Source organism: Rhincodon typus, chromosome 27, assembly GCF_021869965.1.
Source record: "Rhincodon typus isolate 14 chromosome 27, sRhiTyp1.1, whole genome shotgun sequence".
In the NCBI taxonomy this organism is placed as follows: domain Eukaryota; kingdom Metazoa; phylum Chordata; class Chondrichthyes; order Orectolobiformes; family Rhincodontidae; genus Rhincodon; species Rhincodon typus.
The window spans coordinates 37,573,163-37,596,577 of record NC_063358.1 but is presented as its reverse complement, the minus strand read 5'-3'; the positions used below and the strand labels follow the sequence as shown (position 1 = coordinate 37,596,577).

At 39.9% G+C, this 23,415-nt stretch overlaps 1 protein-coding gene across 2 annotated transcripts in view; it reads left to right on the top strand.

The window, feature by feature from the left end:
- Nucleotides 1-23,415, top strand: part of inpp5b (inositol polyphosphate-5-phosphatase B) — a 244,184-nt gene that overhangs the window by 129,571 nt on the left and 91,198 nt on the right. The window contains exon 5 of one of the 2 annotated variants that reach the window (XM_048613275.1): nucleotides 4,407-4,550. In XM_048613275.1, the coding sequence (XP_048469232.1) occupies nucleotides 4,407-4,550 (144 nt within the window). Of the gene's footprint in view, nucleotides 1-4,406; nucleotides 4,551-10,950; nucleotides 11,015-23,415 lie in introns of those variants that run through there. The other variant, XM_020513305.2, reaches the window with a different exon arrangement.

Genomic DNA, 23,415 nt, shown 5'->3' with positions numbered 1-23,415 from the left:
CTATTTATTTCAGAACCCCCTTCCCCTCCCCCATTTCTGAAGAAGGGTCTAGGCCCGAAACATCAGCCTTCCTGCTCCTCTGATGCGGCTTGGCCTGCTGTGTTCATCCAGTTCTACACCTTGTTATCTCTAGTACAAAAACAGGCTCCTTTAAAATGTAATGTTGAAGAAGTTTGTTCTGCATATTTTACTTCAAATCAGTCATAGATGTAAAGTGACCATGATTAGGATATTATATCTCTTTTGCACTTAATTTGTTTAGAATATTGAATTCAGTTCCTCGTTTAGAGCAGGAGTCTGAAGTAATTTGAATTGTGATTGTAACGGGTTTGTACTTCCCTCTCCCCTCCCCCAGGGGAGAGTTCTGCTGCAATTTGGTGATGTAGTTGCATGCTGCAGCCAGTTAGATTTTCACAGCTCTCACGGTGTCCGAGGTGGTATTATGCTGGTGATATTTTCTCATGCTTATTCAAGCACTGATGATTCCCTCAAGCTTTACCCAAAAGTGCATTCTTTTAGCCTCTAACTAAACAAGGAGCAACTCTACTGTCTAAGAATTGTTATATTGCACAGAAAGTGTCTCAAATGTATAAGGAACACAAAAATGGCAGAGGTGAGTATTGGTATTAACTAGTTTGAAATGCAGCATGTTTGTTTGTTTGTTTGTTGCACAGGTAGCATTATGTGGACTACACATTTGGAGAATGTATCCACTATACACCCATCTATCAACAGTAAGACTTGCTGTTGAATGCTCTGCATTTATGGGTGCCTTGAGGCTGATTTGTAGCAAAAATCTTTGGTCGCATATACCCAGTATGTTTCTGTCTTGTGGTTGGCCTTTGTGAGGAAACTGAATTAACCCATCAGACACACTGTCAGTAACACAGAAGTTCTTGAGCATCTCTGTGACTGTCATGCACCGTGCCCTTTACACTATATTTGCCACAAACAGCAGCTGATGCTCTATTACTTGTTAGTTTTGAGTCTGACATCGGTAGATTTTTGTTAACCACATAGAATTTCATAGAATCCCTACAGTGTGGAAACAGGCCCTTCAGCCCAACAAGTCCATACTTACCCTCAGAGCATCCCACCCAGACCCATCCCCCTATAACCCACCTAATCTACACATCCCTGAACACTACGGGCAATTTAGCATGGCCAATCCACCTAGCCTGCACATCTTTGGACTGTGGGAGGAAACCGGAGCACCCGGTAGAAACCCATGCAGACACAGGGAAAATGTACAAACTCCACACAGACAGTTGCCCAAGGGTGGAATCAAACCCAGGTCCCTGGCACTGTGAGGCAGCAGTGATAACCACTGAGCCACTGTGCCACCCCAAAACCCAGGGTAGGTAAAATAGGTATATGGAGTTAGGTGACAGATAACCATGATCTTGTTGAATTGGGAAAGGGCTAAATGTTCACCTGCTGTTCTGATGTTCCACAGTTTACGGCTGAATGTGTTGGTTGTTGTGGTACTTGCTGAAGTGAACAATAAAAGTGCCAGGTTTCACCACTGTTCAGCTGCTGACTTATGTGTGTTTTTGGCTGAAGTATGGGGTTATTACGTTAATTGTGGAAGGAAAATTACCCTAATCACTGTTGGGATAGTGGAAATAGTATTAAACTGTACGTTCTTTCCCAGCATTGTCAAATAACTTGTAATTAATTCTGGCTGGCACATGATAATGCATGAACAGTTGACAATATTTGCTGCTACTGTCTTCAGAGACAAGATGAGTGTGTCTGCGACATAATTTCAAAATCGTTAAAAGGGTTAATACTACTTTTTGTTCATGGAATGTAAATGCTGCTGGCCAGCTAGTATTTGTTGCCCATCCCTGATTGCCCTTGAGAAATTGGTGAGCTTTGAATTGCCACAGTCTACATGGTGCTGAATGGAGTTTCAGAATTTTGATGCAAGACTGTGAATGATATTGTTCCAAGTCAGAATAGTGTGTGGCTTGGAAAGTTCCCATACCTCTGCAGCCTTTATTTTTCGCTGTGGTAGAGTTTATGGTTTGGAAAATGCTGTTAAAGAAGCCTTGTATGTCGTACACACTGTTGCCATTGTGTGTCAGTGGTGGAGGGAGTGAAGTTGGTGAATGGGATACCAGCCAAGCGGACTGCTTTATCTTGGATAATGTCAAGCCTCTTGAGAGTTCTTGGAGTTCAATGTCCAGGCAAGTTGAGAGTTTTCCAGCACAGTCCTGACTTGTACTTTGTGGATAATGGAGTGGATTTGAGGAGTAAGGAGTTGTGCTATTCACCACTGGATTCCCAATCTCTGACCTGCTCTTGTCGTCCACATCTATATAGCTACCTTGATTGTAGTTACCACCGAAGCAGCATTCTAAGTTCCTAGCTGTGCTGTTTATCACACAGACTGAGGGAAGTATGTTAATTGAAAGTGGCAACAGTAAATAGTGTCTGGTATCCAGCAGTTCACTAAATTCAAGAAAAACTGCTTGAATCAATTTGGATCTATTTAATAGTGCTTCTTCCATGAACCCTAGAAATTCATGTGACTGGTAATGTGCAAATACAATGAAAGCTGTAGACTTATTTCCAGCTCTCTGCTGAATGATCTGATATCAACATTAACAGTTGGCCTCAGTATTCATAGATTATGGAGGGATTTACTGTGGTTTTTGCTTCTGCTTTCCATCCAGAAGTTTTCTGCTTGAAAGTGCATGCATGTGATATTCAAATGCAGGTATGTTAACCAAACTGTGTTGGCTCAGTTGTCAAATAGGTCACTTTCCTGACCCAGATGCAGAGTGTGACCACCATTAGTGAAACTATTCCATTAAGATTAGCTGTCTGTTTTTGAACAAGGAGAATGCAGTCTCCAAGACCGACTTCTGCAATCAGCAGATCTTGTCTGTGCTGATTTTTAGTCTTAGACAATTAATGTGATTTTAAAATGATGTGGACGTGTTCGGTAATCACACCTTCAACTTTTGAGGTGCAATGAGCAGGCAAGCAAAGAGTTTTTAATGTTTTTAGGTATCTTGGATTGCACCAAAAAGCCAATGAAAAGAATTTCCCTCTGAGAGGCAAGAAACTAAATATTTATTATCAATCAATATTGCAGGCAGAAGCACAGGATAGCAATCAATTACTCCATCATTATCCAGTTTCATATTCTGCAACTCTAGTGTTCTGGCCTCGAGCATGAGAAGCAATGATTGGCCATATTTATCCATGAAGTGGCCACTTGAGAAAGTGTTCAAAAGTTAATAAACTTGGATTATTAAGGAACAAAAACAGAAGTTGCTGGAAAAACTCAGCAGGTCTGGCAGCATCTGTGAAGAAAAATCAGCGATAACGTTTCGGGTCTGGTGACCTTCCCTCAGAACTGGATTATTAAGTTTTGTTTCCAAATTTAAATTATGCAGTAGAAAAATTGCCAGTTGCTATGTAACAGCACATCCATAATTACCTGTGCAAAGATGGTGGCGAGTTGCCTTTTTCTCCCAAATATATTCTTTTCTCACATAATTTGAAAGGTGCATTCCTAACAGTTCAAATCTGACTGAGTGCATTACAGATCCATTTTTTTCAATTCAGTACATAAATTACATCACTGCACTTGTAATAATAGGTTCCAGAACAATTCACGTTGTTCCTTTGCATTTCATGTCGGATATTCTCTGGTCTGTGTAGCCTGAGGATTACACATTCCTCGCCCTCAGGATGCGATGTCCAAAGCGCTTGGAGAGTTGCCTTTCCCTGTTGAACCTTTATGACCGTTTATTGCATCCTTTGCATGTTTGACCTGGACCTTTGTGCATGTGATAGTGCAGCACTTGTTTGTTGGTGGGATTTTGTATTGGAAGACTAATAGATTTAATTCAGACTGAAGAATTTTTTTTCATCAGTTAATAGTCTTCCAGCACAGGATGATGCTGACCTTGGTTTGTCTCTGGGAACAGCTCATACAGCAGGGGTCCTGCATAATGCAGGTGAACCATTTTCTTAAATGCAACACATTGGCCTACTGGACTCTTCTGAAGGGCAGGTAAAATAAACCATCTTACTGTTGATCCACAGTCATATGTAAACCAGAATTGAGTAAAGACAGCATATTTCCTTCCTGAAAAGACATGAATAAACCAAGTGTGCTTTTACAGCAATCTGGGCACCATTACTGAGATGATCTTTTTATTTAATTATTTGAATTTAAATTTCCCTGTTGATGGAAATTGAACTTTTGTTTCCAGATTCATCTGGATTTCTACTAATCCAGTAATCTTCAAGTTATTGCAAAGTACTGGAGAACCTGGGCATGATATATGTGCAGAATATAAAATTTCACTTTTACTGGGCAAAATGCCTAACAATCGAGACTGAAAGGGTATCCAGTGCATCACTCAGGTTTTTGTTTCTTACAGAGTTACTCAACCAAACTGTCTCTAGAGGATTCCCACCTCAATTTCTATGGCTTTCAAAGTATAAACAAAAGAAGGATTTCCAGTTGCATGGATCCCTGCGGATGGAACATGCACATGGTCCATCATCCTCGACCAATCAGAAAGGTAAGAAGATGTTCCACAAAATAAATGGGAAAGCCCTTTCAGTCTTTGCCATGTTTCTGCCAATTTTGCCTCTTTCTATCTTGAAGGGGTTGATTGTGAGTTACGGTGTCATGCCATTGCAACTGGGTACACTGACTTCAACTTTGAACTTAGACTCAGTGTAAACAGACTTTTCAAGTGTGGGAGAACATAAACTTTGAAATTGATTATCCTGTTCCTTGATAATGATCAAGAATGTAAACTCCAGCTGATTTAATTCCACATAACCCAGAGATTCTGTTGCTGAATACCATATCTAGCTGAAATCTATAGCTCAATAAAAATTAAGGATTAGAGTTGAGATTTTCCTGAGTGTATGCTGAATGATGTTTTACTGCCCAGAATTGTACTTGTATATAGTGTTGATGATATTCAGTGACGCTCAGTCTTGTATTGCATTTACATATTTTCAGAGTAAATCTGACACAATAAACCGAATACATACTGTATTAAATTGGACACTTTATCAGACAGCTCAGGTCAATTAGTTTCTGTAGTCATGGAGGGAGGCTTGTATTTGAATGAAGGAGGATGTTTTGAGTCTGGAAGTATTTGAATCATAGAAGGTTATGTCACAGAATTCTGCTGCTTGACACATTTGCTATGATTCTTTGTTTGCACATGCTGACTACTTGAATTCAGGTTTACTATGTGTCTCCACACCCATAGATATTCCTTTTTGCTGAAACCAATGATCCAATTCCCTTTTAAAAGAGCACTTATTGTTCAGTAATGGTTTGTGGCTGCGAATTCCATCGTCTAACTGCTTTTGTGGCTTTGTTGGACTGGAACTTGGAACAGTATGGCACTGTACTGTCAAATCCAAGCACTGGGTATGGTTGCTATGAGTGACTTAAAATTTTTTTTTAAATTATGGCACTTTTAAATTTGTGAATCCAACACACTGGATGATACCTTTCGTCTCCCTGGCAGTGTATTGGAGACCATTATGACATCACACACCATCATTGTGACTTTATAGCATCAAATAATGCTCATTCGAGCTATCTATTCTCAAACGAAAGTTGAAGATGCTCTTCAGCTATCCATTCAGGTAAAGGTGAAGCAAATAACCAAACGACAAATTGCACTGTTCATGGAATTTTTCTTATTTGTAAAGCTGTTAGTGAATTGTAAATCCCAACGTCCACGATGTCATGTCTAATTTTAAATGCTGACACATTTTTGTTTTGCTGGTGGGGTTTTGCAGTTTTCCTTGTTAGTTTTGTACTGGCTGATTTTCTCCGTTTTTACTATATTGTTTCCATCTTAGAACTCCCAACTGTTAATGCAATTTTTTCACTAAATTATGGCAGTGAAGGCTCAAAGGGACAAATGGCCTACTCCTGCTTCCAGTCCGTGTTTTTATGTGTCTGTGTGTGTCTATTGTGTTAAAACCTAAGTGAATTGAAATAAATATGTAATTATGCTGAGATAGCGAGAACTACAAATGCTGGAGTCGGAGATAACGAAGTGTGGAACTGGAGGAACGTAGCAGGCCAGGCAGCATCAGAGGAAAAGGAAAGCTGATGTTTCGGGTCAGGACCCTTCCCGAAACGTCAGCTTTCCTGTTCCTCTTATGCTGCCTGGCCTGCTGTGTTCCTCCAGCTCCACACTTTGTTATCGCAAATAATTATGCTGTTGTTTTTCAGGAAGAATATAAATAGATCTTTTACTGGGTGTAGATCTTGACCTAGTGTATTAGTATGACATTTGTGAAAGCAAGCCAGTAATCTGTTTGACATCTCCCTTATTTTTTATGTCATTTAGAGGTAGAGATTTATGAAGACTGTTGACTAGTAATTACGCATTTCACACTCTTGGACAAAGTCAAGATCTATGCCAGTTACTTTATCCTGTAAAGATATGACTCTATTTGCGTGTTTAGCCATTTATTCCTACTTAACAAGGGAGGATTGATCCACACCAGTGGACATTCTTATGTGGATCAGATTACAAGCATACCTTTACTGCATAAAAACCAAAAAAACTGTGGATGCTGTAAATCAGGAACAAAAACAAAGTTGCTGGAAAAGCTCAGCAGGTCTGGCAGCATCTGTGGAGGAGAAAACAGAATTATCGTTTCGGGTCCGGTGACCCTTCCTCAGAACTGTTCCCATGTATCTGCTGCTCTCGTCCGTCCAGATGGAAGTGGTCTTGGTTTTGGGGGGTGCTGTCTGAGGGTCTTTGAATTTCTGCAGTTCATCTTGTAGTTGATACACACTGTTGCTATTGAGTGGTGAAGGGAGTGGATGATTGTTGGTATGGTGCCAATCAAATGGGCTGCTTTGTTCTGGATGATGCCAAGCTTCTTGAGTGTTGGAGCAGCACCCATCCATGCAAGTGGGAAGCATTCCATCACGCTCCTAACTTGTGCCTTGCAGATGATGGACAGACTTTGGGGATCAGAAGGTGAGTTATTGAGTGATCTTAGTGATTATAGGGAACAATAACTTTTCATGGTCAGTTTTAGAGAAAAAAGTGGTAGCCTACCGTGTTAACAATGTGCCATAAATTAGTGTTAAAATTTCAGCCATTTCCAGAATAAATACTTAAGCTGGCACGGGATGTTAAGACTGCCAACATATTGACAAATCCTCATACTTAAAAAAATTTTAAACGGTAATAGAGATGCATGAGTTCTTAGGAGGACTTAGGAAAGGAATTAAATTAAGACATGGACTATGGAAAATATAACAGAAAACTAGACGTAAGACAGAGATTTAAGGAAAATGAAAGTGTACATAAAGATAACTGAAGTTTGGTGACAACACAACAGAATGCAGCTAAGTATAAGTTAGTTTGAAGAATCTTTTCATAAATTTTCCTTTAGTTTACTTTTATCTGGTTATTTAATTTTATTTATGATCATGTTGCATAATCGGTTGATATCACAACAACCATAAAACCATACTAGAATTGAAATTCCTTTTCTGTACGTAACTTCAGGATATTTCTTGAACCATGAAGGAAATGGTTAAATGCTATGTTGGAGTCTGTTTCTTTCAAAGGGTGAATTAGGTCAGCCAAATTACCTTCTTCACATGCAGTAATCTTTACAATTAGTTTGGAATTTTTTTTTTGTGTGGCTCCAAAGTGCGAAAGCATTTTCTGAAAACGTCTCCTGTGAGTTCTTGCAGTCTTTGTATGATTATCATTGTAAATGGTTGTTGTGTATGCAGAAATTGCTTTGAAATAAGCCATTACAGATTGTATCTTAAACATCCACATTCATAGCTGAGCCTGACATGCAGATCATGCTTTAAACATCCATGTTTGTGACTAAACCTATTCTATACAAACGGCACTGATGTGTATGCATTCTCCATTAGAGTAATGCACTGAGTAATGATTGGGAGAGTGAATCATGGCAATTTTCTTTCATGTTTGCATTCTCCCCGACCCACCCCCACTTCCCTGTTCCGGGATTCTGAGCCAATGAAAATGCTTTTATTGCAGTGATCAGCACCTTGACAGAGATCAAACCTTGTGTTCAGTTTGGAATATTTTGTTTAAAATTAAGGGCACCCTCTTTGGTGTGTTTGTCGCTGTAGAAATATTTTACAATTTGTAAAAAAAAATCACTTCTCTTTTGAATTAATTATCTTTAAGGACTTTTTTACCTTTGTATTTGATACATATGTGAAGTCGATAAGCAGTTTCCAACAGTATAATATATATGAAGGATAGAACATACGCTGTTTAAAGTTCAAATAGTTTGCATGTGATAAATTAATGTTGAAAGACACATGCAAATAAATGGCCAATCAGGATTTGCAGTAGGGTCATTGCAACTCTGCAAGTGCTGCTGCATTGACTAGAAAACTGAAGGACTGATCTTGAGCGTAGTCTACCCATATTGGATGCAAAAGCAAAATATTAAAGCTGTTGGAAATCTGAAAAAAAAAATATAGAAAACTGAAGAATACAGAACCCCACCCCGCCCCAGTTCCCTTTAAATATTTCTCCTCTCACATTAAACATTGTACAACTGCAACATGATGTCCCAACTCCTATAGTCAATGCTCTGACCAATTCCTTGAGATTAAGATTGTCTTTTATTGCAAATGAATTGGTACCAACATTTGAATGAAAGATTTTAAGTGCCTTTATCCTTGCATTAAGTACATCACCAAATTTCACTTAAGCCATTCACTGCAGTGCTTTCCAGGGTAAACTGGTATAAGGCTGTATGAGCATTGGAGTAAAAGTAGCTCGTTTAATCCACAGATTCTGCTCCACCATTCAATTAGATCATGACCTGATAGTCCTGAACTCCATTTCCTGCCTTTTCCCCATAACCCTCGATGCCCTTACTGATTAAAAGTCTTTCTCAGCCTTGAATATTCTTAATTACCCAGCCTCAACAGGCCTCTGCGGGAAAGAATTCCACAAATTCCCTATCCTTTGAGAGAAAAACAGAGTCCTCCTCATTTCTGACTTAAATAAGTGAGTCCTTACTCTGAGATTCTGCCATCTGGTCCAAGACTTCCGCACGAGGGAACAATCTTTCTGCACCTACCCTACCAACCCCCTAAGAATCTTGTACATTTTAATAAGGTCTCCTCTCATTCATCTAATCTCCCAATGAGTACAAGCCCAATCTACTTAACTCTTCTCATAAACAAATTCCCTCATACTTGGGATCATCCTAGTAATCCTTCTACAATCAATGCCTTTCCTTAGATAGGACCATAGCTGTTTACAATGTTCCAGCTGTGGTCTGATGAGTGTTTTCTATTGTATTGGCAAGACATCCCTATTTTTATACACCATTCCCTTTGTCATAAAGGCCTACAGTCTATTCGCCTTGCCTATTACCTGCTGAACCTGGATGCTAGCTTTTGTAATTCATGCACATGGACCCCAAATCCCTCTGCAGCTTTCCCCATTTTAATAATAATCAACTCTTCTCTTCCTGGTGAAGGGCATAACCTTATATTTCCCACATTCTATTTCCATCTGCCAAGTTTTTGTGCATTTGGTAGATGCCCAACTCTGTCTTCTATTATAATAAAGTCATAGAATCCTTACAGTGCAAGCAGGCTGTTTGGCCCATTGAGTCCACGCCCACCCTGTGAAGAGCATCCCAGCCAGACCCACCCTGTACCCTATCACTGTAAGCCTGCGTTGCCCATGGCCAATCTGCCTGACCTGCACATCTTTGGACTGTGGGAGGAAACTGTAGCAGATAGAGTAAACCCACACAGGCCTGGAGAGAATGTGCAAACTTCACACAGACAGTCACCCGAGACTGGAATTGAACCTGGGTCCCTGGAGCTGTTAGGCAGCAATGCTAACCACTGAACCACCATGCGCCCCATTTTTATAGTTAGCCAATCCTCTATTCATGCTAATATGTTGTCACCAGCACTGTGGGATCTTGTGTTATTGTGTGGTACTTTATCAAATACCTTCTGAAAAACCAATGTACGACATCCACTGCTTCCCCTTTATCTGTCTTGCTTGTTAACTCCACAAAGAATTTGGGTAAATTTTCCAGACATGATTTCCCTGTTGCGAAGGCATGCTGACTCCGCATAATCATATTATCTATTTCTAAATGCTCTGTATTATGTCCTGTATAATAGACTCTAATCTCTTCTCAATAACAAACATAAATTGAACTTGTCTATAGCTACCTTTTTTTGTCTCCTTCCCTTTATACAAAGAGGTTTTATATCAGCAGTTTTCCAATTGTCTAGGACTTCTCCACAATCTGAGGATTCTTCGAAGATTACTACCAGGGCATCCACTATTTCTGTAGCTACTTCCTTTAATATCCTAGGATGTATTACAACAGGTCCTTGGTAACTTCTGTTGCTAAAAGTAGCTCCCCTTATTCTGACAGCAGCATCACAGAGCTATGTTGCCCGATAGCTGATGAAGGGAGACCAGATCACAATTGACAAATAATAACCTCTGTCCCTATCTCTTCTCTTTGCTCTCAAAGGCATCTCACAGTTGATCCTGGATCTGTCATGGGTACTTAGAGAAAGTCATGGTTTTGCTTTGTTTCCTTGTGAACTCAGAATGATCATGGATAATATTATTTTCATCTGTGTGATATTGAAATCTCGATGTTAAAAATCTCTGAGAAGGAGTATTGGAGATAATTCACTATTTGATTAAGTTCTTGAGTTCTTAAGTTCTTTGCCTTTGTGTTCACAAAAAAAATGGCAGCTTTGGAAAATGATCAGGTTTCCAATAACATGCCTCATTTAATTTATTAAATATGCGTGTTTGATTTTGTCTTGTGCTCTTGGGACTGAGGTAGATGAGTGGCTCAGTGATTGACTAGTATCGCCTGTAAGATGAATGCAGTGATGTCACAGAGCCTTTGTATAAGCAGGAACTTATTAAGGAGCTGATGGCAGAATGCAAACAGACGTGTGAAATGGCCATGGCAGCTGCACCACATTCAGGTAGAAACATTTCCGCTTTTTACAGAGCTGGTATCGTGGTTTGTACTACTGACGTTTCCATTTATCAAGTGATCTCCTAATTGAGCACACAATATCTAATTTTAGTTTTGAGCTAGGCAAACTCTGTACAAGGGCATTGCCTCTCATTAGCTGAATAGAAACCCCCAGGGCTTTCTAAAGGAAAATTTTTAAAGTGTTCAAGCTTCTATGTACAGAATTTACCAAGAAGTTGGAAAACTTGAGTCTCAGGGTGTTTGCACGAGAATTAGAAAGCTGCCTTTGCTGTTGCAGTAAATTGTAAGTGCAAGTTTGTAATACTGCCACCCACTTACCTCTTTTTCCATACCCCTGAAAAAGGATCAATTTCTAATTCATGGAGATTGAATATCAACGCTGGCTAAAATAAATTCTTTATGATTTGAATTTTCATAGAAGATACTTCAGCAAAAAAATCAAATTAAATATTTCCAAACCAATCTTTGAAGAAAAAGCAGCTTAGTCAAAAACGTATGACAGTTTAAACAAACTCAGATGAAAACTTATAATTCATTTCAATGAAGTCTGTTGCCTGTTGCTGCTGTTTTCTTGCAGTGTTTTCACAGATCATATTATAAAAGTGAGTACTTTTCTGTACATTAGCTTTAATGCAGGACGGTTAAAATTGGTGGTTTAAATAGAGAATTTAGTGCTTTTGACATTGATCTATTTTGTTCACTTGGGTACCATTCCCCAGTGTCAATTAACCTGTTATCTGTTCAGTTGTATGGCTGTTCAGTTAATGTTTCTTCAGCATGGGATTTATTTTATTGCAGTGGGATGAATAGAAAGCAGCAGTTGGAGTTTAAACATTCACTCTGCTCTATTATACCCATAAAATAGACTGGTGTGATTACTTCTTGCTGCCTGTTTTCTCATGCTTGACAGGCAAACATTTATTTTGCGTCTGGTGGCCAGTTTTGTACGGAGCAATTTCCAAAATATCTGCTGTTCCCTGCTCACCTGTTCAAGCATGAGGGAATGATTGGAGGATGGATGAGGCAACCAGTCTGAGAGGTTACAACAGTGTGATGGTTGAGTGGTAACTATCTCAGGGCAAACTAATCTTTCAGCCTGATTTGCGATTGTAAAGGACTAATGTCTGTTTCTAACATGGGCTTCAGTACACTAATTATTAAAAATGTTTGGCTGCCAATATGACAGATCACATGTGAAATGACTGTACAGAGGCTGGTGTCCTGTCACCAAGTCACGCTTTATTTACACATGCATGGTGCTTGACACTGGTCTGGCATTCTCAGAGTGAACAGAATCTCTGACACTTCTATTTATTTGTGTCAGCTAGGGTTCCCTGATTGGACCAGATTAACATCCCCAGTTAGGGAACTCCTATGATGGCTGGCTGATCTTGTTTCAATTACTACAACATACTGCAAGCTTGTTATAAGCATGTGCATCTTGCCTATCATACTGCAGCCATTTGGAGGCTGCGAGAATAACCTCACTGACTATGTAAGTCTTCACGTCCATGAGGAATACACAAGTAGTATTAGTTGCCTAATGCCTGCAAGAGTGTTTGTCATACTTGTATCTTGGAACTGAAACTTGAGAAATACGTAGGCCCACTTTCTGATGTATAGTATTCACTATATGTATTTCCCGTAAATCAGGATACACATCACTTGTGTATTTGCAATCCCAACTATTTTCAGCCAGAAGTGCTGAATAGATGATTCATCTCAGCACCCTCCAGTGGTCCCTGACATCACAGATACCAGTCTTCAGCCAGTTTGATTCACTCACCGTGATATCAGAAAGTAGCTGGGCGCACTGGAAACTGCAGAGTTTGTGGGCCCTGACAGCATTCCAGCAGTAGTACTAAAGACTTCTGTTGCATCCCTTGTCAAGCTGTTCCAGTCAACAACAACACTGTCATCTACCCTACAATGTGGAAAATTGCCCAGATATGTCATGTCCACAAAAAACAGTACAAATCCAATCTGGCCAATTACCTCTCTGTCAGTCTTCTCTTGATCATCAGTAAAGTGAGGGAGTGTTATCAACAATGCTATCAAAAGGCAGCTGCTCAGCAATAACCTGCTCAATGATGTCCAGTTCCGATTCTGCCAGGGCCACTCAGCTCCTGACCCTCATTACAGCCTTGGCTCAAACATGGACAAAATAAATCCATTCCAGAGGTGAGGTGGAGCAACATTGACCATGTGTGGCATCAGGGAACCCTATCTAAATTGGAATCAATGGAAATCAGAGAGAAAACTGTCTGCTGATTGGAGTCATACTTGGCACGTAGGAAGATGGTTGTGACTGTTGGAGGTTGGTCATCTCAGCTCCAGGACATCTCTGCAGGAGTTCCTCAGGTGTTGTCCTAGGCCCAATCATCTTCAGCTGCTTCATCAATGACCTTTCTTCCATCATAAGGCCAGAACTGGGAATGTTCACCGATAATTGCACATGTTCAGCATCATTTGCGACTCCTCAGATTCTGAAGCAGACCATGTTCAAATGCAACAAGACCTGGATAATATCCAGGCTGGGATGAAAAGTGACATGTAATGTTCACACCACACAAATGCCAGACAATAACTATCACAAGTAAGAGATAATCTGGCCACTGCTCCGTGGCATTCAATGGCATCACCATCACTGAATTGACCACCATCAACATCCTGGGGATTACCATCGACCAGGCAGGTTGTGAATTGTCCTTCACCAAGTGGGAGCAGCCACTCATTGTGGTTTTCAGGCACCCTCTTAAGAGCCCTGGAGAACTCCCCCTTAATTAGCCTGGAAACAGGCTCCCTGTCCAGTAAAAAATGATGGATGAGCTCTCAAAAATGGAGGGTTAAACAGAGGCCTTCTAACCTGAGAGGAGCAGCAGGTGCAACAGATGGTAGGTAAATGAGAGGATGCTTGCCCATAGCTGCACTCTGATCTGTTTTAAAACTTCAAATTAAAAAAAAAGGTCAGGCTATTACCGTGAGGTGGAGGGGAAATCCCTCTACAGGGCAACCGTCATCTGGCTGATCTGGTATCCAGACAGACAGTGATGGTCTGGAGGCTTGTCCAATGATCTGCTGCTGGGTGTCCACCTAACTAGAGTATTTTAGCTGACCTCTTTTAATTTTGCTTGGCAAGGGTCTAAACAAGCTTAACTGGCTATACACTTCATGCAGGTGGGTAGCCCTGTTTGTCCTGAACTTGTCTCAGTAAAATTACTTGGGAGTGAGGTTGGGAAACTGGCATGCATACCATTTTATGGTTATATCTCCTTGGGTTTAAAACCCAGCAGGGCCTGAAAATCCTGTCCAGCAAACTTAACGATCAAAGTGCATCTCAGAGTCTGAAACTAATATCTGAATGCTCCAACACGTGACATTTGACAAGTCTGCAGAGGATTTAAGCAATATGGGGGTGTGAATGGACCAACCAAGATCTTGCCAAGTGACACAACAGGCTTGAGGTGCTTTATGTCAAATTCTGTTCCAGGGAAGGAATTTAGGTAATATATAAAGCTGTTAATTTATCTATTTTGAAACAGTTTTAATGTGGTTTAATTGGTTTTACTAAGTCCAACATTGAAGGTTTTGACCCTAAACCAGGATGTGTGAAGAGTGCTGCATTGTTGTAGACATCATTCTTTAGAAGAAGCAGTACCTTTTTTGGAAGGACTGCAAAGGTCTCCATTGCATTATTCCATTATGAATCACTGAGGGTGAATCACTTGCTAACTTGTTTTAGGAGCTGCTGTTGCTGGAATCTTTGTATATAAATGTGGGTCACCATTGCTGCCTGAGAATATTCCCCACATTTTGAAAGTATCTCGATGTGAAGTCTGTTGAATTATCTCTCAAAAACACGAGTAACCACACAAATGCAAGCATTTCCTTTTCATTCAGCAGTATTTTTTGCTTGTATGGTTTACTAAGGTGCTGTTTTTGATTGTTTCTGGCAAAGAAACTGTTAGCAGTTACACAGCTAATGTCAGACATCTATTTCTTTAGCAATAATTACTTTACCTTCAAAAATTAAACTCCTTTATGTTTGTGTAGCTAATTCTTTGTTTCCTGGTGTGTTTTCATGGTATGTTAATTATGCTATTAAGATACACAAGCAAAGAGCATTTGCAATTAAAAGCCTCGGAAGGAGAGACTGCTGAATCAAAAGGATGTTCAGTTGAAGGCAGGCATATGTGATGCTGCATTGAGAAATTAAGAAAATTGTCAAGAAAAGTGGTCATGTCTAGTTTCATTCTTGACAAATTGGCTGGATATCATTTTAACACAGCAGTCTCTTTAAGGAATGCTCTTTGGACCATATGTGGACCTAGCCTTCTCAAAACATACATCCCAGTTTTGTTCAAAGTAATCTGATACTTGAGTCCACAAAAACTGATAAAGCCCCCTTATTTAAATACCAACTGCAGGCAACATTTTCCAATTGACGTTAGTTGGAGATATAATTTAATCTTGCCTCTCCTAAAAGGCTGGCTGCTTCATTAATCTCAAGCCTCTTACCAAGTTGAAGCATAAGAGTGAAGTTGGGGGATGTACGTTTATATAGCTAACTCATTAACTTGTAATCTAAACTCTCATGTTTTATAAGGTGTAAAGTAGGCTCCAGCCTGCATGGGGATGGTGGTGGTGGAATTGAGAGATCAAATCCCATGCAGTTATCATTAATGTGATCCAACGGTAACCATCTAGTGAATTGGTTGAACTGGACAATCCCACCCTACCCAACAACCTTCACCACCTCCAGCATTAAACCGTATTTCTGCTAAAATCTCTTGTTCTATGTGGATGCAGACTTCACTCAGTTCAGCATTTGTACAAAGGAGATGATGCTGGTGACAACACATTCATATAAATGTAACAGCACTGGACAGTTATGGATGGGCAATAAATGCTGACTTAGCCAGTGACACTTATGTCCCATTAACGAACTTCTAATAGAAATGTAACATTTCAATCCAGTGCTCAGTTTTTCAAAATGTTTTTGTTGGGCCAGAGCTCTGACTATCCTGTGAGGCTGTGTTCGTGGGGAGGGACAGGAGCTAGGCTCCTAATACTCCTACAAACATGGGACTTTCCATGTCTGTATCTGAATCAGACCCAAGGTTTCAGTTAAGCACCATGGTGAACTGATAAGGCCTTAATTTTACCATTCTTCCCTTTTAACATAGAGTCATCAGGTCATGCAGCACAGAAGCAGACCTTTTGGTCCAACTTGTCCTCGCTGACCAGACATCCCAATCTAACCTAGTACCATTTGCCAGCATTTGGCTCATATCCCTCTAAACCATTATTCATGTACCCATTCAGATGCCTTTTAAATGTTATAATTGTAACAGCCTCCACCAATTCCTGTGGCAGCCCATTCGAACATGCACCACCCTCTGCGTGAAAAAGTTACCAGTCAGGTCCTTTTTTAAATCTTTCCCCTCTCACCTTAAATCTATGTCCTCTAGTTTTGGACTCCCCACCCTAGTAAAAAGACCTTGGCTATTCACCCTATCCATGACCCTCATGATTTTATAAACCTCTGTAAGGTCATCCCTCAGGCCCTAAAGCTCCAGGGAAAATAGGCCCAGTCTATTCAGCCTTTCCCAAACTGATGTTGTCAAATTGTGTTTCTGTGTTTTTTTTTCTTTTTCTACCCATAATAAGCATGTCTTGTCTGTGACGTTATTTGTCTATCTGTGACTTTAAGGAAGATTTTAAGAAGTGGTAGAATTTAAGTCGCAGGGTTATAAGAAATCAATTCATAACTTCTAATTTGTCATTGGCAAAAGGCAATCTGTTCATAATAAACAGGTATTTTCTTGTTAAGTACAGAATCTAGGTGTTTTCTTTTAATCTGTCAGTCAGATGGTTTGACAACATCAGTACACAATTCCAGGAAAGGTGGGGCTTAATTTCTACCACAAAGCCGAGTAAGTTGTGACAATATAAAAATATGAAACACAGCAAGATATCCCAAATGATTCCAGCAAGGAGGAGTTGCACCTAAACAAAGGCAGGGCAATGAGCTTGGAATGATTAAGAGAAATAGTGTGAATATATGTGGTTTGTTTTGGAGGATTTTGAAGAAGGAGGCTAATCTAGCAAGGCCAGAAGGCTGCGGCATTAATTCCAAAGTACAGTGTGGGTCTCTGCACAGACCATTAAGCAGATTTGTATCCCACCAATCTCTGGCACTTAAGCTATCAATCTGAAATGGTCTTGAACTGTATATTTCATGTGTGGGCCAACCTTCTTGGCTAAACCAACTAACAAACTTTCTATGGTGATATATTATCTTCTGTGAATTGATTAATTCAGGTATTGACCATATGTGAATTAATTGTCCAATGATTGTATTAGTCTATTCTGAATAGAGTGTGATTACTTTTACCTGCCAGAAAATTTTAATCATTGATATTTGATTATATTTGCAATGTTTGACCGTTATTGTATTATCATTAATCATTTTCAAATTAATGCCATCACATGATAACTCTTCTTCTAATTGGTATCAGGGTTTGAATCTAAAATATACTCAGTTTTACAAGAAAATATTAGATCAGCAAACTGTTGAATTTGAATATCTTTGGACTTCAATTCTACTGCACATCCTCCTCCTCCAAACACACTGAAACCTCAATAATCTTGAGAGTTTGGCCATTGCATGATGCTGGCTTTACTCTGCATGTCCAACTGTATGACATGACTCTGTTTACCCACTGGAATACAGGAACAAACAGTTACATTTGGAATTAAAACTCAGTCAGACCAATTTTCCTATTTTAAACCTTGAGTAGCATTTATATCTCTAATGCAAATTGCAGTGTCTGTTGTCTCTTCTCTTTACATTGTTCCAAGATATCTAGGGAAGAGTAGAGTGCCTGTAACTGGCAGTAGCTTAAATCCTCTTTGGTAACAAGTGAAATTGGTGTTCCAAGACTTCAGTCACATGTTCGTTCAGAACCTGCAGTAAGTGACTGACAGTATTGAGATGTAACATAAGCTAGGGTTGTTTTCATGCAGAATTTTTCCAGATCTCTCTCTTCAAGTTTGCAAATATTTTTAACAATTCAATTATTGTACTATCAATGCAAAGTGATACAGAGGAATTGGGCTCTGATCAGGACCAAGCTCTGATCTTATCTCAGAAGCAGTGAAGTGTAGGACCCTTTTGGCCAGGTTGCCTTGCATATATTTGTTTAATTCACCCTGGGACATGGGTATCGTTGGCTGGCCAGCATTTATTGCCCTTTAGAAGGTGATGGTGAGCTGCCTTCTTGACAGTCCATGTGCTGTCGGTTGACTCACAGTGCTGTTAGGCAGGGAATAGCAAGATTTTGACCCTGCACAGTGAAGAAACGGCGATATATTTCTAAATCAGGATGGTGAGTGGCTTGGAGGGGAACTTGCAGGTGGTGGTGTTGCAGGTGGCCCTGTATCTGCTGCCCTTGTCCTTCTGTTTGGAAGTGGTTATGGGTTTGGAAAGTCTGTCTAAGAATCTTCAGTGAATTTCTGCAGAGTATCTTGTAGATCGTATACAGTGCTGCAACTGAACATTGGTGGTGGAGGAAGTAGATCCTAGGCTTGGAATATGGCTGTATATTTGTGTTGGCATCACGTTATCCTTAAAACAAAAATGTTCTTGGTGCTTGTTGGAATTGTTGGACTCTTGAGAAACCACAGTTCAAAATATTTCTAATGTGCTAACTGGAATTGAAGCTTACGTCGCCAGGCAAATGCAGAGTTTTTGCATAATTGTTGGAATGCCAAATGTTCCTAACATTTTCCTGCCAAGTTGCAGCTACACACTTAAAGTCACCTGCTAACTGAATGCAAACTGGCTTCTGCCATTATCAGACTCTCAAAAATGGAATGATTGCACAGCCTGATAAACTGAACATGTGCAGACAAATGGCAGACTTTTGCTCCAACCTTCTTGATTGAGTTTTGTTGTACAATTGGGCAGGTGAACTGCAACACATCCCATGTTATAGTGTATAGAATAGTTGGCATTCTGGGACTTTTATGTAGATTTTCAGATAGACCATTGTCTGGGAATATTAACTCGATTAGAAATTAGAGACCTGTGAAAGCTAATTCCTATACCATTTACTGTTATAATTCGAATAAGGCTGTACTATTATTGAACCTTTGGTCACAATTTTAAAAGAAATATTTGTATAATGTTTCAGGTTGCTACCTCCATTCTCTGAATGCTTGATATTTCTACCTGACCAGCTGTCCCCGTTCTTTTTGAAGGAGTGTGCCTCCTATTTGAAGAAGTGGGCCCCAGATGTGTATGTTTCTGTTGTTTCTCTGGATAACTGCCTATGAAAGGAGTTGGTGTGTAGAACAGCAAGACAAATTTGCACCAGATAAAACTATACTTAGTTATGCAGTAATCTTAGAAATATGCCAGAACCTATATGTCAAATGTGCACCAAATGAAGACCCCCTTGCCAATATCTATTAAATGGATAGTGTCAGAGATAGGATCTCTTTTGCAATCAAGGATCTGTAGCTAGCACTCTTGTGACTGAGTAATGTTGCTGCAGTTGCTTAAGGTCTGAATTTTTCTGTGCTCTATTTCCTTTTCTCCATAATCTCTGAGATTATCAATTATTGCCGAGTCATTCATGCTTTATGCTGTGGACAAGACTAAAAGAGAAATCATTGATAGCTGCATCAAAGTTATTTGATGATTGCCTCCATAAAGTTGATCATAAACTTAATATTTTTGCTAAATGCAGGATATTTCACTTTGTTTTTGTGGTTGATTTATGCTTCAGTATCTGAGCTCATTTCCTGCAATGTTTATTCTTTCTATTGGTATTCAAAAAGAAACTTCCCTTGCATACTGCTTGAATGGTTCCAGTTTCACAAATTTCATACACGTGAGAAAGGAAACCCACTGGACTGTTAACTCAAATCAAAAATACAGTGACTAAGTAACAAAACTACTCTGGAAATGTCATCTACATTTAATGTTGAGCCAGATGTCAGCATGCCCAGACAAAATACAATAGTTTGTTAGTTAGTTCCCATTTTTTTAAAAAAGGCCCAGGATCAGCCAGAGCAGACATAAGTGGTAGCATGATGCTCCTATTTCTTAACAAATATGAACCAAATATGAATCATCCTGTTTTTAACATTTGCCGCTGGGTATTTTCAAGTGAAGATGCTCTCATCATTTTGAAGCAAGGGAATATTATTCTGTAATTGACTTGTTAAGGCCTTACTGAATTCTGAAGTGGTAGTTAGGAACATTAAACATTCTTAGGAACATAAGCTATTTCGGCACCAATCCCGTCCTGTTTTGTTTATCAGCTGACAAGCCTTCTCATCCTAGTTAGTTCATAATGACAGATCTGTGCAAAATGCCACGTAGGAATAGCAAATGTGCACACAATGAATTTCAAGACTTCGCTCGATGATGGCAAGCACTCTTGCTTTTGAGTCAGCGTGTCAAGTTCAACTGCACAGACATGAGCTTATTATCTGGGATGACATCTTGTTGCAGTTCTGTGAGTGCTATCTGTCAGGTGAGATGTAAAACTAAAGGAGGCCAGGACAGTTCTTCCGTTTTCCTTCTAGAGTTCGCCTGACATTAGCAGGTTATCTGATGACTGGTATCATTGTTGTTTTGGAAATTTGCTGCGCTTAGGTTGGCAGCTTCATTTTCTTATGTTTCTTAAACATCCTTCATTAGCATGAGGAAAGTCTGAATATGACTGTAAATTATTTCTAAGGTGCTTTTTGTCTTGACTATTTATATTTCACAGTTCATTTTTATGAATGGCCAGTTAATTCCAATCTAGTAAGGAATATTAAGCCATTCTTAGAAAATTTTTCACATTTTAAGGTAACTCATCTTTGAAACAGCCCTAGATAACTAATTGGCTTGGAACTCTGGAGGTAGTTCAAGAGAGAATGATACAGTTGAATTTATTTTATGAATTCAAAGATTTTAGAATGCAGATAATATGGGGATGGTACAGAAATTTGAGGTTGGGAATCGCCAAGACACGTGGTATTGTCAGCATACCCCATGTGAGAGTGCCCCAAACTTCCATTTTAAATTAATTATCTCCAATGATTTGGTTGCAGTCCATGGTTGCATTCTAACTGCACAATGCCTGTATTGAATCAGAAAAGAATAAAACACTTTAAATCATTTGGGTACCATTTCCTTTTGCAGCCCTTCCTCAATGCTGCCATCAACCTCCCCACCAGCATGTGGCTTCCTGTTCCAAGTTTGTGCCTTGTGTTTGCCCCTACATTAGGAAAATGTAAAATGTTCCTTGAATGATGTGTTGCTTTTATTGCATGGGTGTAGGAATACAGGAGAAGTAACAAAAACAGAAGTTGCTGGAAAAGCTCAGCAGGTCACTTGTTCTGAAATGTTAACTCTGATGTCTCCTCACAGATGTTGTCACAATGTTAACTCTGATGTCTCCTCACAGATGTTGTCAGACCTGCTGAGCTTTTCCAGCGACTTTTGTTTTTGTTCCTGATTTAAAAAATCTTTTGGTTTTTACAAAGAGAAATAAATCTTGCTGTATTTGTACAGAGCTTTGGTGAGACCAAATCTGGTGTATTCTGTGTTAGGAAGGACGTATTTGACTTGAAGTAATATAGCAAATACTAACTGGCTTGGGTTCTGGGAGGAGGATCTTGTGCTGTGATTAGAGACTGAATAAGTTGGGTGCATCCTCTCTACAGTTCAGAAGAATGAGGGATGATCTTATTAAAAAATTCGAATTCTGAAGGACCTTTGTTTAAAGGGAAGGCAGTGGCCTAGTGGTACTGTTGCTGGACTGTTAATCTAGAGACCCAGCTAATGTTCTGGGAACCTGGGTTCGAATCCCACCATGGCGGATGGAAAAAATAGTTTGGAAGTAAGAGTTCAATTATGACCATGAATCCATTGTCAATTGTTGGAAAAATCCAGCTGGTTCACTAATGTTCCTTGGGAAAGGAAAATGCCATCCTTACCTGGTCTGGTCTACATGTGACTCCAGACCCACAACAATATGCTTGACTCTTAATTGCCCTTGGAGCAGGTGAGGTGTGAGGACCCAATGATAATGGGTGAAGGCAAGGTCTCCGGAATACAGTTAATACTCCTTAAACTTCGGGAAGTAAATGGAAATGGAGTAATTCAAGAGTCAATGATGACAAGACAGCTTGACCCAGTGGAATGCTTTTCCTGTGCAATATGGGAAGTGAGGAATGATTCCATTGTCAAGGGTGACCACAAGTGGGTTCTCCAGCTGAGGCTCCTGGAAATCCGCATATCGGATCTCAGGCAGTGGCTGGAGTCATTATGGAGTATCCACAAGTTGAGATCTGTGTGGGCATTGCATTCTACAGTGAGGTGGTCACAACACCAGCCAGGCAGGTAATGGAGGAGTGCCCTGGGGCTATGTCCCTCTTCAGTAGGTTTTCAGTTTTGTATATTACTAGGGGAAGTGGTTTCTCAGGAGAATGCAGTGCAAAACAAGTCCATAGCGCCTGGAATGGTGAAACTACACTGGGGAGGAGGGTTAAATGAAAGAAAAGAGTGGAATAGCAACGGGTGATAGGGGATTTGATCATAAGGAAACAGCACCAAGATGGCTTTTGCCTGCTTGGTGCCAGGGTGAAGGATGTCACTAAGCATCTTCAGGACATTCTAAAGAGGGAGGCAGGTACCAAAGATATGTTACAATAGGGATGAGATCCTGCAAGCAGAATTTGGGGACCAGGAAATAAATTAAAAAGCAGGAGCTCAAATGTAGGAGTATCAGGATTATTCCCACTGCCACATGCTAGTGAGATCAGGAATTGGAAAATACACCGAACGAACGTGTGGCTGGGTGGATGGTGTAGGAGGGAGGGATTTAAATTTTGAGACATTAGCACCAATTCTGGTGAAAAACAGGCCTGTACAAGCTGAATGGGTTGCACCTAAGTCAGACCAGGACCAATATTATTGTAAGGGTCCTCTGATGCAATGGGTGAAGGATTTAAACCAGACTGGCAGGAGGATAGGAACCTGAGTGAGAGAGACAAAAATGGAAATGATAGAAAAGTAGAAAGCAAAAGTGGAAGGCAAAGGAAACAAGGGCTAGCAGCAAATACGGCTGGAGTATAAAAAGATGTAATGAAGTATGAAAAACATAACTCTAAAGGTACTATATCTGAACACAAAGAATATTTAGAACAAAGCAGGCAAATTAACACTGCACATAAGTATACAAGGGTATGATATGATTGCAGTTACGGAGACATGGCTGTTGGGGGTCCAAGGCTGGGAAATGAATATTCAAGGATATTCACTCTTTAGGAAGGACAGAAAAAGCAGGAGAGGAGTTGAAGTGACATTATTAGGAAAAGAAT